The sequence below is a fragment of the Amaranthus tricolor genome, chromosome 7 (assembly GCF_026212465.1).
Source record: "Amaranthus tricolor cultivar Red isolate AtriRed21 chromosome 7, ASM2621246v1, whole genome shotgun sequence".
Taxonomy (NCBI): Eukaryota; Viridiplantae; Streptophyta; class Magnoliopsida; order Caryophyllales; family Amaranthaceae; genus Amaranthus; species Amaranthus tricolor.
The window spans coordinates 31776413-31795516 of NC_080053.1; the positions used below are offsets into that span (position 1 = coordinate 31776413).

Consider the following 19104-nt stretch of genomic DNA (forward strand, 5'->3'; position numbering starts at 1 on the left):
AATATATTTTTATAAAACAAATAAAATGATTAAAGTTTAACAAGTGAATAAGCATAACATCTAAAGTTATCAAGTATTTCCAAAGAAATTGAATTGCAAATTTTCATCACCTAAAAAGTTAAATTAATTCCTTCTATATGCAAAAAATTCTCTAGCGTCACTCCCAATCAAATAGATTTATTTATGTAAAAAAAAATCAAAATTAACCACCACAATTTATTCGGTTAAATTGTAATTTTGTTTAATCGCTTCATAACTAAAGATACTAATTCATGGTATTGTTGAATGTCCCACACTCCCATCTCATAACAAAGAAAATAAGTAAAGCCAAAACAAAGTAATGTTTGAAGACTCAAAAATGTTGTAGCAAAACCAAGCCATTCCACTGATACAACAAACGAAAAGCTTTACAACTCAAAAGCACAAGAAATGGTGAGTACAAAAGAAAAGCTTGTGGGGTTTTTTTTTTTTTTTTTTTTTGGTGTTTTTTGTTTAATAATGATCCACACAATTCAGTAGATATAAATACAATATTAAGCGTCTTCCTTTCATATTTTCCTTCCCACACCAACACAGTAGTCTGATTCTAATAGAACAGAGAAAGAAAAGAAAAAAATGTGATTGGGATGCAGCCTATCACAACTCTTAACATCTTATCTTAGTGGAGAAATCAGAAATGGTGTTGGTGTGGGATCTCAGCCAATCATCATCCCCTTCTTTCATTTCAATTCTCATATCTCATTAAGAGTGCACATCAGGAGCTTGCACACAGCATAACCACTTTTTCTGCAATTTCACAAACAAAACCAAGTTACACAGACATAAACTAAATAATCATTCTAAAGTAATAAAGGACAGTCTATGGTAGATAAGAAAATGCAGTTTCTAGAAAAAGCTCACATACACATAGGCCAGAGAAACAACTTACAGGCTGAGACTTAGTGGACTCTATTCCGGGCTTAGATGTGGGCTGGTTCTTTGCAGGGGACTCAGGTTTTCCACCTGTTTTCTTTTCATCCCTGGCCTTATTAAAGATGACAGTGAATCCCTCTGCTGAAGCTGGGTCATTGACATCCCATTCACCAAACTTGGGCAGTGGCCTTCCCTTGTCCTGTCAAGGCCCAAAAAAGGGGGAAGTCAAGGCCTTGCATAATATGTCCTCCCAATTAGGGATAATGTTTCAAGCAACTATATCTACCAAATATAAATTATCATCACGCCTGTTTTGACAAACCTTCGTCTCCCTCCCCAAGCAAAAGCATTTGCATACATCATTCATTATTTACAAATAAACCCACTTTGCAAAAACACACACCCGCACATCATCTTAACCTACTCAACTTATTAACATGAGAGCCCTTCAACCCTTTAAATGGCGAACGAGAGAAAAAATCAAAGAAACAGCTGAAAATAGATGGTTCAAATGATGTTATGCAAATATAATTTCTTTATAGCCAAAATGGGTGCTATTATATTTAACCAGGGTACGTTTAGCAAGGGGAGTAGAAATGATCAGATGCCCATAATTCTAGCCCAAATGGACACAAAAAACCTATACATGGTCACCAATGGAACAAAAAGATCTCGTTTTCGCACAGTGAAACAATATCAGAACGGAAGGTAGAAAAAAACGAGAACATCTTTTAGCGCAACAAGGGCATGAGTCGTGACACAAATAGGACCCAAAATATTAATTAAGTCTTGAACTGCTGCAATAGGAAAAAGTGAACACTAATAAATTCAACTGGCTGTTTCTCGTGATGATTGTGTCAGCCTACAAGAGAAAATTTGTATATGTCATAGACGTTGAGACTTGAACCTCATACAAAATCAACAAAGCTGTTTAATGAATTACTCCTTTTAAATGTTCAATTCTCAAATCTCATGCCATGAATATTGGAAAAGGTGTTTCCTGATTCATCATACAAATTCAACATATAACAGTCAACAGTCAAATAATCACCATACATCATAAAGGATAATCAGCATCAAGTATGCAAGGGGTAAATTCTTCCGGTAAAATCTTGACCTACTCAACATTTTCAAAGGCATATGGTGCAATGCACTCAGATAAGGTATATTGAACCCCAGACGTTGCTCAACAGTCAAGAGGAGAAGGCAAGCACCTATGTCGAGCAAGCAGGAGCTTCTTTGATTTCAGATACAAACAATTGCCATTTTCTAGATTAAAATTTTTACCCGGACTTCAAGTCAAAAACTAACAAAACCTCTCCCTTGGCACCTGAGCTCACTCTTTCATGCACAATGCAAAGGTGCTGAACTAAATTATAATTAGTCTTCAACACACAAATCCTTAATGCTAAGCCTGAGAGCATTTTCAGATATTTCCCATTAATTTTAGGGTAAATTTAGTCTGAACTTTGCATAGAAAAAACAAGCAACAGAAATAACAAGCAACTCGACAACTGCCGTATAGAAAGACAACATCATCGAAAACCTATTTAGACATCCTCAACTTCAAAATCTGGAGAGTGAATTCCACACCTCTGTTTTTGAATCCAAAAACCATAAGGTACCAAAAATAGCACAAGGTCAACCACATTTTATGGGCTATAAACCTTCCCAAAAAAGTTCAGGTTTACTGAGAACCATTCTTAAATGAGAATCATGAAAACCAACCCGCTTGACAATAAAGTATGGAGTACTTTTAACCAAAAGGGTGTTATTTTAGGCAAAAAAAAGTGTTACTTTCTTTTAAAAAAAAAAGGTACTTTTCGGCAAAAAATTATTACTTTCAGTAGATAGATCAAAAAATCTGAACAAAACTAACAAAAAATTGTTACGTTACATAAAAAGGAGTTATTTTTCAGAAATAAAATGTTACTTTCTAGAGATTAAAAAACAAAAAATTGACAAAGTGACAAAAAATGTTACTTTTACTTAAAAATGTTATTTTTAGGCAAAAGAGTATTACTTTTCAAACAAAAAAAGTTTTACCCAAAACAAATTGGTTGAATTGTTAATAGTAAACCATTCTTTGAATGATCCGCTGAAAATAAATTCAACAATATTTTTTTAGTAAACCCACCTACTAGGTATATTTGTTAATAATAAACTGACATATTATTTATTATCATCTTCAAAGCCTCTTTATAAGTCAAGAATTAGGAATAAACAATAGTTGAGTTTATTTTCAGCAAACATACCAAATAAGTAAGTTTATTTAAAAATAAACAATAATTTGGTTTATTTTCAGCATATTGAGCAGAAATTAGTTTATTTTTTACAATTTTCCAAAAAAAAATTAGAAAAAAATCACAAAAATGTCACTACGCGGCACGAATCCTAGCCTTTCACTTTTTATCTAACGGTTGAGATTATGGTTCTCACGGTTCTGGTTTGGTTGAAACTTGACTATATATATATTGAAAAAAATAAAGCTTGGAGCCTACTGCCCTAATTATGTTTCTCTCTGTGCTAGAGAAAAAGACCATAGAAGCTGAAAAGAAATCACAATCTGATTCTCTAAGCTATTCCACACTAAAAAGATACAGTACAACATATAAAATGACAATGAACTGTAACACGAAGGGGCCGAAAAAAACATCAATACTTACCCATAGGTCATGGCTATGCTTTCAAACCACAATTTCAGACAATGCCAATGTTGTCTGAAACTCATCACTGGCAAAATACTCTCACAAATGGTTCAAGTCAACATCTTTCAAATCACTTCAAAAAAATGATATTTCCCAGCAAAATCAAAACTAAAGGGAGCCATAAATCAGAAATATTAAAGAGTCCATTTGTTTGTATATTTCAAGAATACATGTTGACAACTAATTGAGTAGTCCAATTATGAAACTTTCAGCAAACTCATTGAATTTCCATAACATGACAATACCAAACTCCACAAAACCACCCCCAAATTGCATCAAGACAACCTAATCTTAAAAGGGTCGTTCTGATTCTCATAGAATTCAATTACTTGTAAGCTCGCAAATCCACAATATTTTTTCAAAGTCCAACTAAAATCGAAAATCACAATCACCCAAATGAATCACAAAGCTCAAAACGGTAAATTTCACATTAAAATCACAACAACACACAAAAAAGAGTTCTGTCAATCAATCGGAGCCCGGGGGTAAATAAAAAAAACCCGATATTTCAATCAAATCAAGCCAAAAACAAGCCACATAGGAAAGAAAAAGAAAGCCAGAAAATAAATAAACACCCAGATCAAGTCAAAGCAAAAAGAAATCAAACACCCTAAAAAACAAAGACAATTGAGATAGATCTAGGGTTAAATACAACAAAAAAAGGAAATAATACTAAAAACAATAGTAAAAACAAAATTGAAGGTGCTTAATTAAAACTTACCGTCATGAATACAGAGAGGGGAGGAAGAAAAAAGGTTGAGAAAAACAAAAAGAAGCGGATGAAGAAAAAAAGAGAAAATGAAAAGAAACAAGAAATAAAAAAGGGGGAAGAACAAAGGAAAAAGAGAGAAATGAGAGAGAGGTAACAGGAGATGGAAGAGAGAGAAAGAGGGAAAATGAAGATGAGTTGATGACCAACTTTGTCTTTGTGAGTTGGGAATTTAGATGAGAGAGAATACGGGGGGCCAGAAATAGGCATGTGAACGTGCTTACTTTTTACAGGTTTGTAATTTTAACGCCGTTTTGTATTCCCTCCGTTACATTTTTATTTTCGCACTATAATTTTTCTTTTGAAATTTCACTTTTTTACAAATATTTTTTGATTTTGCGTGCTAAATTTTCTCACCTGATTGATAAAATGTTAGGTTTTTTTTGTTAAATTAAGTATTTATTTTGACTAATTTTCAAAATATGTGGTCAAATTTAATGATCACAATGTTCGTTTTTTAAAATAATATCTTAACGTTGGTTAAAAATAACGTAAAGTTAGCAAATAAACTTTGCTTTTGTCTACCACGTAAAAAAGTCGAAAGGTCAAGGTCATCTATGGGGATTAAAAAAAATTGTCTACCACGTGAAAAAGCCGAAAAATTTAAAATTACCATATAAAATTTTCTTTTTTATTACAAGTTTAAGTGATCAAAGGAAGAAGACCGATGAAGAAGTGAGACAATTTTATATAATGAGATTATGAGATCAAAGAAAAATAAAATATTCAAAAAAAAAATAAATAAATAATTAGTTTTAAATTTAAATATTTGAATTTCCATGTGATATTGTTTTTATTATTTAACCTAATTCAAAATTAGTTTATTATACCACTACTTTATTATAAAATTTTCTTAAATGAGATTTTATAATTAGAAAAACGTGTAAGAACCATTAAGAATAACTCAACCTATTTGATTAAATGATTATTTATATTGATCCACTAAACTAAACTCAACTAAATTTAAAATATCTTAAAATCATGTCCACTGAATAATTTGAATATATATTTCTAATTCTAAGTGTTACAATTTTAAACACTAATATCACTCCTATATAATATCTACATTTTTCATTAAATGTTTGCATTTTTTTTAACGTTTTTTAAAATATGTGTTTAAGACTCAAAATATATAAATATATTTGATAAATAATTATAAAATGTATATAATAAAATAATATACATCGAAATAAATCTATTAAAATCTCATATAAATATAAGAGGTATCATTGATGAAAAAGTTATTGCATGTACGACCAAGTTTAAGTATTTGGGATCTATTTTTTAGAGTAATTGGGGAGATTGATTGATTGATACATTACTCATTAAATATAAGCGGGTTGTCTTAAGTGGCAAGCAACCACTGATGTATTATGTGATAGGAAGTTTCCAAGTAGGTTCAAAAGTAAATTTTATCGAGTGTAATCATGCTTGCTTTGTTGTATGGGACATAATATTGGCTTGTAGTAAATAAGACATTTGAACATAAGATAAATGTTACAAAAATGCATATGTTGAGGTAGATGTATGGTTACACAATGATGGATAGAATCAGGAACCATGAGTTTTAGAGAGAAACTAGGGGTTGCCCATATCTCTTCAAAGATGCATGAAAAATAGATTGAAATGGTTTAGCATGTACAGAGAAATTTTGACGCTCCCATAAGGAGGGTCAAAAGCATCATAATAAAGTTAACAAAAGTTGAGGATGACCTAGGAGAAGGGGGAGGAACAAAAGAAAAACGATTTGCTTGAGTTAAGTCTTTCTAAGGACCTGGCCAGAGATTGGAGTAATTAAAGGCGCCTTATTTATGTCTTAGACTATTGACACTCTCTCGCTTACCTGTTGGTATTCTTGTTCGTTATCTTTTACATATAATTCTTTTACTCGTTTTTCACTTAGTTATTATATTTTTGTATATGTATCTCATTTATTTTAAATTTTATGATTTGAGAGCCAAGTTTGTATGGCAAGATGTATGCTTGCGGATTCAACTTCACTTAGTCCTATTCTTTGTAGGAACCACTTATGAGGATCTTTCTCAAGTCGAGGGATTCTTTGACCGCGTCTTTCTTTATAGGTATGACTTACTGAATTACTTATTTTCTCAGACGATTCCTATAAGCATAATATACTAGATATGATGACAATGACGATAAATATTTCTTTAACTTTTAAATATCCAGAAAAAAAACATATGAAATACAAGTTTCACCTCCCGTAAATATAATAACATTTTCGTAGAAACACAATTAAGAAATGGTAAGAGTATTAAATAGTCAAATTCATATTGATCAATTTAATTTAATTTAATTTAATTTAATGAACCCAATTTATGTTAGTGGCTTTAAAAATGATATACTTACGTTAATCTCTCGTTGTCGATTGGCATCATAAATCTCACAAGCATGAACAAATAAAATTTCAACAATTACAGAAAGATCATTTAGTATGTAATATTTGAAAACTGCACCTAATTTTAAATTACATAAATTTTTTAACATAAAAAAAAAAAAAAAAGAGTAGTAAACTTTCACATGAACTATAATTCTCTTAACTATTCTTTCTTTGAAATTAGCCTTAATATTATTTTTGTGGCTCCATATTAATTACAATAAATATTAATTTATTTCGTTGGTAAAAAATTGTCAGCAGATTTTCAATCTTTTTAATTTGTCTAGAAAAAATGGATGAATGAATGAGTTGCTCCTTTTCCTGAAAAAGAAAGAGATAATTTAATCTGTGTATTTATGAAAAAAAAATATACTCATAAGAAGTGGAAATATACTTATAGTAATGAGAATAAAAATGTAAAAATAGTATGTAAATCATTAATTTCCATTTATTACATATAACCACAAAATGCTTAGCTGTTTGTTAACATATACAGTACAATTAAACCTGATTTTAATTAATTAAACCTGATTTGACATTCACAAGAATTGATTAAGAGAAAGAGAAGTGGGGAGGAAACCCCATTTCTGTCTCTGTTTTATTCCAACATCACATCATCATCATCATCATCATCTGTGATATTCCATTATAAAAATTCCAAATTTTTTTAATTCATAGATTTTTGTTTTGATTTATGTGATAAAATTCTTAATTAATTATTACAAATACAAGTACAAGTACAATGTACAATTACAATGTTAGCGTTGAGTCTTTTCATCTTCTCTACCATTCTCACGTATAATCTCAGTTGTAAGTGCATCAACAAACTCTGTTCATGTAATTTGATTGATTTTAATTTTTATTAATCTAATGCAATACATACAGATGGTTATGACCCGCTTGATGCTAAGGGAAACATAACAATTCAATGGGATATCACAGAAATGAATAGTGCGGCATACAACGTCAGTTAATAATGATTATATAATTATTATGGCCGGAGACTTAGTTTAATGTTTGTTTATAAGACCCTTTGTCCACCAAAGTCAAATAGACAGATGTATATAGTTTAGCTTTTAAGTTTAATTTAATTTAGTGCTATTATATATATATATATATATATATATATATATATATATATATATATATATATAATAAAATATTATATACTTGAATATTATTTCAGATGTGAATATACAAGTGTCTGCTGAATTGTTGCTATTTTTAGTCATTTGCAAATATAGTCCGATCCTCTGTTTCAAGAAGTAATTGAGTGTATATGCTAGGATGGGAGTACGGAGTATTTATTTAATTTGTCGTTCTTCCTTATTAAATTAAAATAAAATAAAAATCCCATTTCCTTCATATTCATCAAGTAGATGAAAGGCCAAGTATTCATTCATGTCAACTGATTGATTAGTGATTCTTGGGGTCCACTTCAATGGTTGTTGATGTATCAAAATCCCATTTCCTTCATCATCATTCATCAGACATCAGTATTCAGTAGAGTAATTCAATGTGTTAAGTGACATTATTATTATTATTATTGTTATTATTGTTATTATTATTATTATTATTGTCAAATGCGCTAGGCTTTAAATTTGAATGCTTGATGAGTTTCCCATAAGAGGCAAAATGCTGTTTTGTGTTGCTTTCAAAGTTTCATGCATGGATATTGGATATTGGATTTGGATATAATAAAGCTTCAGCTTAGAACACTCACAAATCCAGAAAAGAATCATATAATAACCTTCATTAAGATAGAAATATGTCACACATAAAGTTTGAGTGTTAATTTTAAGAATGATAACAAAAGCCTTCATTGAGATAGAAATATGTCGCACATTAAGTTTGAGTGTTAATTTTAGGAATAATAAAACAAAAATTTCTGAATGCAGGCAGAAATAACGATATACAATTTTCAAGAATATAGACACATCGAATCGCCTCCTGGTTGGAGGTTAAGCTGGGAATGGGATGGAGATGAAGTGATATGGAATATGCAAGGAGTTTGTAACAAATCACTGGGTACACCACCTCCTCATTGTTGCTGAAGCGTCCTCTTATCATTGACCTTCAACCAGGAACCGCGTTCAATAAACAAACATCTAACTGTTGCAGAGCTGGTGTTTTAACTTCTATGGCTCAAGACTCAACAAAGTATGCTTCACATTTTCAGATGAGTGTTGGTTTCGCCGCCTCTTCTTCAAAATTAAATTTCACAATGCCCAAGAATTTCACATTTAGTACTCCTGGTTATACTTGTGGTGATCTTGAAGCCGTTGCTCCTACCCAGTTCTCTGAGGATGGTGGTCGACGATGGAGGCAAGCTCTTAGTAAGTGTTTCCACTCTTCTCCTTACAATTACTATTGTCTTTCCATTCTATCTCTAACTTCATATTGCTTTTTTCATTTGTTTACAGGTACATACAAAGTGATTTGTACTTATTCACAATTTATAGCAGCACCTGCCCCAACTTGTTGTGTTTCCTTGTCTGCATTTTATAGCACCACAATAACATTTTGTCCCAACTGTAGCTGTGGCTGTCAAAACCAACCTGGTTCATCATGCATCAAGTATTTCCTATATGTTGTTTCCATCAGTTGCTCATCAAACATAGAGCTACCAGCCAATGTCTTCCCTTCAAACGAATTAAGTCCTAATTATACTTGTGTGCCTTGCAGAAAAGGAGAAATACCCCAAACGTTGCCAAAATCAAAAGATCCAGATTATGTACCACCTCCTCTGGTAATTTGCACTACTCATATGTGTCCAATACATGTGCATTGGCACATCAAGCACAGCTATAGAGCGTATTGGAGGGTTAAGATCACGATCATGAATCTTAATATACGTAAGAATTACACCACTTGGAACTTGGCTGTTGAGCATCCAAACCTTAATGATTTGGTGCAGGTTTTTAGCTTCAATTACATGCCCCTTACTCAAGATCGCCCCACCAGTAATTTCAACTCAACTAGCCTTCTCTTAATCTTTACAAGTTACTGCAAACTTACAACAGTTATGCTTTTGCTATTATTCTAACTTTTTCAATTTTCAGATGACACTGGTTTATTTTGGGGAATACAGTACTACAATGATGTGCTGCTAAAATCAGGAGAAAGTGGAAATGTACAGACTGAGATGCTCCTAAGAAAAGTACGTGGTACCTTCACCTTTGATGCAGGTTGGGCTTTCCCAAAAAGAATCTATTTCAACGGAGAAAATTGTGTCATGCCTCTCCCCCATGATTTCCCTGAATTGCCCAACGAGAGTCGGCATGTCAGACAGTAGGCTGGTTTAACTAATGTATATGTTAAATCTGTTGTGCCATTCTGAGTTTTACTTCTCTTATGAACGGTATTAGTCGTTCTTGGCAAAGCAGCTTCTCTGAGCAAATGGGTGTCCAAAAAAATATTTTTTTTTCCTTTTGAGTCATAGCAATTTCAGGTTCTTAGTAGTTAAGTGTATGCACTCGAAAGTAGCATTATGAAAGAATTCCAAACTTCCGGAGACCTAACTTCTAACTTTGCAACCTCATTTTAATGTGAAGTGTGAACAACATTGAAGGGCACAATTTGTTACTGTAAAACAACCTCATGTAAGGGAACATAATTTTAGCTAATACAGAAGAAACAAGCAAATGCAAAGAAAATCTTAGGATTTGAGACTTTGAGTCAAAGGGCTCAAAAACAAGCTCTCCCAAGTCTCAGTTACCATGTTAAACTCCAACTCTTGTTTCACTCTTTCCAGGCAACTGATGTTGAACTTCTTAAATGCCCTCAAGTCATTCTTTGACAAGGTATCACAAAACAACAAAGACAAGCACATTTTTTGCTTGGATTGGTACAATTAACTATAAGTTATACTAGTTCTCTACAGATTGGTGCATACCCACGGGTGTCTGAAAACGCAAACTGGTTCTCTAAATAATTGCTTTACCTTTAAGCAAATATCTTTAGGCTATTGCGAGTATAGATCACAAAATTGCAATAGCTAGTCCAGCAGCTGATGCCTTTAGGCTATCAGTCATTGTCGTCGATTTCAAAAACCAAAGGCCTTATAGTTGTTCCAGCATCTCGATCCCACAACTGTTTACCTTTGGAAAAAGCCGACCTTTTTGAAGCTGCAAGATTACTTGAAGCCATAACAAGACGTTTACCAACCCCATATGCTTCATACTCCTTCATTGTTAAAGCAACAGAATTCAAGTCTTTAGGCAGAAGAGAGGGCAATAATCTGTGGTGCCTTTTTTCAGAATTTTGGTTCTTCCTAGTTTTTTTACCAGTAGAAAATTTCTCCACTTCACATTGTCCATTTGTTGGGGTAAATTCAGAGTTGAAAGTGCTTCTAATGTGATGAACATCGTCGATTGAATATGTGAAGTATTTGTTAATGATCCCTGATACTGATACTGCTCCAGATAAGCTTTCAAGAGAAGTCTCAATTGAAGTGCTGGAATCTGATATTTTACTGAGAGATAGCACGTTTTCCTGAGCACTACCTTCTCTCTGAATCACATTGGAAATGTTGAGAATGTTTCCTTCTGTCTTAAGAGAATCCGGATGAAGTTTCTTCACTATTGGTCTTTTTTTTCTTTTGTGTTTCTTCCTTAATAGGTAGGCTGTTGCTACTTGCACTGGTCCCAGCACAGCAGCTTTCGAGCTTTGGCTTTCCTCACTAAGACTTTGTCTCTTCCTCTTCCTTTTCCTCTTGTTTGGTTTAGAGGATGTCGCTGCCAATGCTGGCTTTAATGCAACACTTTTTGAGCAAAGCTTCTTCTGTCTGTTGCTCTTGCTGTCAGTGATATTCTGAGAAACTCTAGTACAATTATTAAAATCAGATAGACTGGCATTAACATAGATAAACCATGTATCTTGAAAACCCTGGAAAACGTGCTTCAAAGACAGCGAATCAGGCAAGTGGTAAAAACAGGAATCCCGCTTCACCTGAGGGAGGAGGAACTTGTGTCAATCTAGAGAGCAACACATGAAAAATTTACAGATTAAGATAAGATACATGAATATTATGGGCCTGGGAGATACCAATTACCATCACTGCATTTACAGAGAGAAATCCTAGCTGTGGGAAACAACCAATGTGGGCTCTTTCAAATTCCCCTACAAAACAAATTCTCACCCCCATTAAAGCCAAACAATCAAATATCATTTATCAATGACAATAATCATTCTCCATTGCTTTTTCTAGGCAAACATTTTGCAGACACTATGCTATATTGCTATGCCCATGAACATGTTCACTTCTTCATCAATATACAACATACATAACCTTCATTCCTGATTCCTATAGCTTACATACAACAATAGTGATACAAACACAATTTTTTGCTGTAAGTTTTTAATCATACAAGGCAAATTTTATTCTTCAACTAAAAGTAAAACTTTAATCTTTCCGGCAAATGAAAAAATACACAATTTAAAAATGAAAATAAAAGCAATTTGAAAAGCAAAACCCTATATTTGACTATTTGAGCAGGGATAAAGATTCCTTTCAAATCATCTAAAAATCGCAGTACCCAGAAAAAAAAAAAATAGAAGAAGAAATGAGAAATTGAAATTTGACCTTTAAATTTGGCGGCTGTGATATCAGGTGAGATAGCAAGTGCAATGCGAGTACCCAAATTAGTTTCGGTGAAGACTGGTAATTCTTCGTTTAAACCCATTTTTTTTTTCTTACATCCCACCGTTTTGCAAACAACACTAAGAACTTGAATAAAGACGTTGGAGAAAGGTCATCAATGAAACAAAGTTTCGGGCTTTCGGCTGTAACTGATGTGTTTGGTGAAAGTTTTCCCATAATATTGCCCCAAAAAAAAATAATTCTCACTTTGCATTATGTGGGAAATACTTTCCCATAATACCGTCCACGTGAAAATTTATTTTTTAAAAAAAATTTTCAGACAAAACCACCACTTGAGATGGCGGTTTGCCTTAAATAATAAACCGCCATATGAAGTAGCGGTTTGGTCAAGGCAAACCGCCATCTCATGTGGCGGTTTGGTCCACGGTAAACCGCCACTTCATGTGGCGGTTTGCTTGTGGCCTGCAACTTTTTTTTCTTTCATTTCCCCTAAATAGTTAGCGCAACCTGCATTAAACTAGTTTAATACCATTTATTCCATAATAATCAATTACGAACCAGCTTGATTTGAAAAAATTAATTATGAAAATAATGCAAAGATATATTACAATCATGGAAAGTCGTACACGAAATTCAAATCAAATAAGAATATACAAAGTTTGTTAAACTACAATCCCCAACCGCTTTTGTTTTGCGCACCGGTGGATGATGATGGTGTGAACTCGTCAACCTCCGCAATGACATTAAGAGCAGGAGCTCGTCGTTGACTAGCACGCTGATATATGATGATCCTTTGTGGAGGCGATGGATGTGGAGGAGGAGTGGTGATGGAAGTTGGAGGAACGAATGACGACATAATACCGGAGGTCGATGGCGATCTGGAAGACCGACCTTGAGTAGATGAACGCTGGCGACCTCTTGTGGACCGAGAACTGGATCCTCCGGAAGAGCTACCTCGGTGGGCTGAACTCCGTGGAGAAGGAGTGTGGAATGTGTCATCTACCTCGCCAATGATGGGTGGATTCGGTATGAGGTACTCATAACCCGCCTGACACAATGCATCGGTCAATGACGCGTTAATGGAGCCTAGGATCTGAGAACATAGCCGATACGGCGATACCCCACATCAACTGGCGATGTAGCGGCCCCTTGAATCGTGTCATTGCATTGTATAAGCACCGATCGGATGCGCTCAGCCTATATGTTATCATTATATTGTTAAAAGAGTCACATAAAAGTATTACTATATGTTATGAGTGTTGAAAGAAGACGTACCAGTAACGTAGATGTCGGATGGTAATGTGATCCTGGCTGCGCAAATGTGGTGTTCGTTAGGCGTAATATGGAGATACGCCTGTACCAACTCATGTACATACCAGAGCTATGACCCGTGAAGTTATCTCCTCGAATCAATCAAGATGCTCAGTCATTCCACGCATCTACATGCGATCTATGTCATACGACGTAGTTCTTGTCCCCAGTCCTCCGATCGATCGCATGTAGTTGAGGTTGGGTGTCACAAGCATGCGAAATAACTTGCTCCAAACCGAATTGACGCATGACACGATCCGGGAGATGTAGCTCGACGATGTCAAAGCAAATAAGTGGACAACGCGATCTCCAAATCTCGTGGCCCGATGTACATATGTGTGGCAGAGCGTCCATCCTAGCCGCTGTGTAAGGCTGTCATATCATCTGTAATAGAAATCAATATGCTAAGTAATATATACAATTTATTCATAACTGATACAAATAGTAAATGTTAATAACCTGCTCGTCCCGTTGTCGATCAAGTGCGTCTCTGTAGTAGACGAGAGTATGTGGGGAGTGGGACCTCGAAAGATATACGCGAAGCTAGCTGCAAACAAATGAACATTGTTTAACATTTTGATGTATCATAAAATAGTGAAATTATGAATTTAAATAGTGAATTGAGTGTTGCTATCTTACTGCTAAAGGATCCATCCCACGACGATGCTGTGAACCTAACACCGGTTCAAAATCCTCCGCGTCATCTTCCTGATCATGTTGCCCATCGGGTCGAATCGTCCGAATTATGGGCCTCCCTATATGAATATGCTCCCATGACCATATCTGTAACAACATCAAGCAGCCATCAATGTCCTTGGCACCCTTACGAGATGCTCGACATAAGTTACGATACAGATACGCTAGGGTAGCACTTCCCCAACTGTACTCATCTACCCACTCCAAGTCTCCTAGTAGAGGGAGATAGATCAACTGCACCGAGTCACCACTCTTGTCTGGAAACAAGATGCATCCAAACAGGTACAAGATGTACGCTCGCGCATGTCTATCAACCGTAACATCATCGGCGTCATCCTCTAGCGCGCTAAAATGCTCTCGCAGCCAAGTCAGCTTCAATGACGATCCAATGATGATCTTCGGCTGTGTGGGCTCTTGAGGGTTTTCAGGCCAAACCCCTAGTAGCTCATGAACTAATGTTGGCCAATTTCCCTCTCCATGACCTATCACTGCTTGTCCTTCAATGGGCAGTCCCATTATAACTGTCACATCTTGCAACGTGATCGTTGCCTCGCCGATTGTGAGGTGGAAGGTATGAGTCTCCGGCTCCACCTCTCCACCAATGCAGTGATAAGAGCTCGATCGAGCTCTAAGCCCCCGCCCAACAACCTGTGAATGTATCTGAAACCAGCTAATTCGACTATCTCTAATACCCTGTCATCCACCTCCCAATGTAACATACTCGCCTTGTAGTGCTGACGAGTAACCAACTGGGCAGTGGAGCCCTCCCACGCAGCTAAGCTCCTGTGTGTCGCCTGAAGCATAAGCACTGATGGATCAACTGGGCCCGACATCGCCATTATCGCTGTTACATACATAAGTGTTATAAAAATGACATAAATATTATCAGACTCAACATGATATTAAAAATATTAAAAAAAACGTCATGTTTTCTTATTATGACCACTAAATCTACAAAAAGCTACACGTGTTAGGAGGACGCGTCAACGGTGCATCCATTTCGTTTCTTTTACGAGTTGATCGCGGACGACCCTTTCCACACTTCGTTGAGGGATCTGGAACAACTGTAGGACCATTCGAAGGATCGCAGGTGAACATGTCTGGAACAGGCATGAAAGTCTTCTTATATATCGATACATATTTTGTAGTGCGAAACGAAGGGTCCACAAAAGCATCATACGAAATGTTGCGAGCTCGACATAATGCAAGAACATGTGAGCACGGTAACTTGAAGATGGTTGGTTTCTGACAAGAGCATGATGTTGCTGTGAGGTCAACCATGTAGTATTTTCCACCTTTTCTTGCTATCCTGTTGCCACAGCCAGTAGTCTGGTAGGATCCATTGTCGGTTGGACTTCCCATTGCACCACTGTTCAAGGATTAGATTGCATTAATGCCTGCGGGTACCTTGGAAGCTCCTCAAAGGACTTATCCCAATCCCCAAATACTTTTGTTATAGCCTTATTTTTTGCCAACCAAGCTCTTTTATATGTTATAACAAATCCGTATTTATTTTTTACAAAATTAACGACTTCACCTTAAACGCTGGATCAACTCTGATCATATCCACGATAAGATCAGCAACAAATTCAGAAGTAAGGAATTGCGAATATGATATAAATGAGGACTGAAGAATTTTTTTTTAAAGTAGAACCGGTAGCAGCAAGGAGGAAAAATGAGATGAAGTGAACAACATACGAAGGGCCTGCTGTTTTGTACTGCTACAAAACCGCCACTTGAAGTGGCGGTTTGCTTGATGTAATTTTTTTAAAAAAAATTAAAATTCATAAAACCGTCATTTCATCTAGCGGTTTACTTCAAATTCCTAAACAAAACCGCCATTTCATGTAGCGGTTATATTAAAAATAAAAATAAAAAATTCTCACACCTATCCTACGTGGACGGTAATGTGGAAAATAATTTCCCATTTCAAGCAAAGTGGGAATTAATTTTTTTATTTGCAATATTATGGGAAAAGGCTCGTGTTTGGTAGGAGGGAATTGAAGATACCAATAAAAAATCTCAAAATGTGAATATCTAATGTTTGTATATGGGAATGAGATTTAAAATAAATGTGAGAATTAGATTAACATTTAGTCAATTTCCATTAAATTAATACCAAGGCAATACTTGAAAAGAGCGATTTTTCGAAAATATGGTCGAAAAGAGTACTTAATTTAACAAAGAACTTAAAAAAATTTCATTTATCGTATGAAGAAGTTGAAAATTCAGGCCATCATGTGGATTTGAAAAAAGTTTGTCTATCATATAAAAAAGTCAAAAACTTAAAATTACCACGTGAACTTTACCAAATTTTTTACACCCCAAGTAATGCTTAATGCTTATGTAATTTTCCCTAAAAATAAACTTCCTCCTTTCTAAAAATACTCGGTATATAACGATTTTTGACGCTAATTATCGTTCAAGCTTACTTTATATATTGCGATTAATATGTAAGAAAAAATATAGTCAAGTGGGATCTTGTTTAAGTCGTCTAATCGCATACTTTCATAACATTAATGTTATCATTGGTACCCCTGTATTATAGCAAAATATCAATGGTACCCCAGTTAATTACAATGGTACCCCCAAAGTATATGCTAATTACAATCGTGACACTATTAATGATTTTTCCGTTAAATGTCCGTTAAATTTTGAATTTAACCTAACCATGGTTAGTTTCTTCTTCTTCCCTTTTCCCTTTCCTCTTCCTGCTCTCCTTCCATGGCTGCTTCTAGGGATGGCAATGGGTATTGGACCCGACCCGGATCCGTGGATCCGTATCCGTTTTCACGGATCTGGGTCCTAAAAAATTAGACCCGTCGGATCCGGATCCGTTTAAATTTTACGGGTCCGGATCCGGATCTGAGAAAAATACCCGGACCCGCGGATCTAGAGGACCCTTTTTTTTTTCTTTTTTCTTTTACTTTATATATATTATATATCTGCCTCAAACCCTCAGTTTCCCTCACTACTCACTGAGTCACTGCCTCCTTCTCCCTCACGAGTCAAGCAGCCGTCATCACGAGTTCACGACTCACTCACCCCTTCTCCCTCACGAATCAAGCAACCGTCATCACGAGTTCACGACTGACTCACTCCTTCTCCCTCATGAGTCAAGCAGCCGTCATCACGAGTTCACGACTCACTCACTTCTTCTCCCTCACGCAGCAGTAGCCCGGTAGCCCCTGCCCCCTGCAGTCATTACTCATCAGTCATCAGCATCACCCATTACTCGAATTTTGACAGTGACACTCGACAGCAACACCACTGGCCACCGCGTACTCCTCCCCTCTCCTCACAGGCTGATTTGAGGGTAATAAACCCTAATTTTGAATTTTTTTTCTACAATACTTTTGATTTGTGTTGAATTGTTGAGTAGCTAATAGCTATACAGAGATGATCTGATCAGATCTTGTATGTAAGATGATTGAATCTTTGAATATTAATTAATATGATAATGAAATGAAATAAATGACAAGAAAAAAGATCAGTTTAGTGGTGGAGTTACTGTTTCTATTCTGCTTCATTACCTGTTTTGAATCTTTGAAATATGCTGCGTACGTGCCATTATATTTTTACAACAAAAAAAAAAAACTGGACCCGTTTTGGACTCGGATCCGGTACTGGATCCGCAGTATCCACGGATCCAAATATGGGTCTTGCAAAACTGGACCCGCGGATCCGGGTCCGGATCTGGATCCTGTTCTTGAAAACGGATCTGGATCCGGGTCCACCTGGACCCGGTCCAGATCCGACCCGTTGCCATCCCTAGCCTGCTTCATCTCAAGTCCGACAATGATCAACCCAAATATGCAGAAAAGAGCGAATTGATAAACATATTGATGGCATGAATTGAATTTAGACAGAAATAAAAGCTTAAAAAAGGCTGAACCAGGAGTAGAGAAACACAATGATGTTCCAAAGGTAGGACCCACAAAAACCATTGACCTACTCACGATATAACCGAAGATCTTGTGCAGAAATCGACTCGATGATGGCTTATTTAGATTGTAAATTGTGTTAGGAACTTGTATAATATACATTCTTGTGTAATGGCTTTGGGTTTTTCTAATTTGAAGAAATTCTTCTATCAAGTTTGACTAATTTTATTACCTTTTGTTGTTGTTTAATTTTGAAGAAATGTGATGCATTTCGTTTGTCAGGTTTGAAGAATTTGTTCTTCAATTTATTTGGGTTTTTTTAATTTGAAGAATTTCTTGTTCAATTTTATTTTGGTTTTTTTAATTTGAAGAATTTCTTCTATCACGTTTGACTAATTTTATTACCTTTTGTTGTTGTTTAATTTTGAAGAACCGTGATGCATTTCGTTTGTCAGGTTTGAAGAATTTGTTCTTCAATTTATTTGGGTTTTTTTAATTTGAAGAATTTCTTGTTCAATTTATTTTGTTTTTTTAATTTGAAGAATTTCTTCTATCACGTTTGACTAATTTTATTTCCTTCTGTTGATCATTGTCGGACTTGAGATGAAGTAGCCATGAAAGGAGAGCAGGAAGAGGAAAGGGAAAAGGGAAGAAGAAGAAACTAACCATGGTTAGGTTAAATTCAAAATTTAACGGACATTTAACGAAAAAATCATTAATAGTGTCACGGTTGTAATTAGCATATACTTAGGGGTACCATTGAAATTAACTGGGGTACCATTGATATTTTGCTATAGTACAGGGGTACAATGATAATATCCCTTAAT

The 19104-nt window shown here is 35.2% G+C and overlaps 3 protein-coding genes across 4 annotated transcripts; 1 reads left to right on the top strand and 2 right to left on the bottom strand.

The window, feature by feature from the left end:
• Positions 1 to 359: 359 nt before the first annotated feature.
• On the bottom strand, positions 360 to 4561 carry LOC130818152 (protein NOI4). Its single transcript, XM_057684212.1, has 3 exons — positions 4342 to 4561; positions 929 to 1111; positions 360 to 786 (listed from the first exon to the last, which is right to left on the bottom strand). Exons 1-3 carry the CDS (start codon positions 4345 to 4347, stop codon positions 742 to 744), a joined length of 234 nt encoding a protein of 77 aa, XP_057540195.1. The 5' UTR covers positions 4348 to 4561; the 3' UTR covers positions 360 to 741.
• Positions 4562 to 8579: 4018 nt separating this feature from the next.
• LOC130818031 (uncharacterized) lies at positions 8580 to 12552 on the bottom strand. Of its 2 annotated transcripts, none has more exons than XM_057684053.1 (3): positions 12369 to 12552; positions 11838 to 11905; positions 8580 to 11734 (listed from the first exon to the last, which is right to left on the bottom strand). In XM_057684053.1, exons 1-3 carry the CDS (start codon positions 12466 to 12468, stop codon positions 10811 to 10813), a joined length of 1092 nt encoding a protein of 363 aa, XP_057540036.1. In that variant the 5' UTR covers positions 12469 to 12552; the 3' UTR covers positions 8580 to 10810. The 2 variants fall into 2 exon arrangements, 1 of the variants encoding a protein (XP_057540036.1); XR_009043910.1 differs by having other exon boundaries at positions 11599 to 11734; positions 11831 to 11905; positions 12369 to 12436.
• On the top strand, positions 8677 to 10079 carry LOC130818701 (COBRA-like protein 6). Its single transcript, XM_057684860.1, is given in 5 exon segments — positions 8677 to 8833; positions 8836 to 9120; positions 9208 to 9361; positions 9470 to 9747; positions 9847 to 10079. Coding segments are annotated over 5 exon segments (1107 nt in total).
• Positions 12553 to 19104: the final 6552 nt, after the last annotated feature.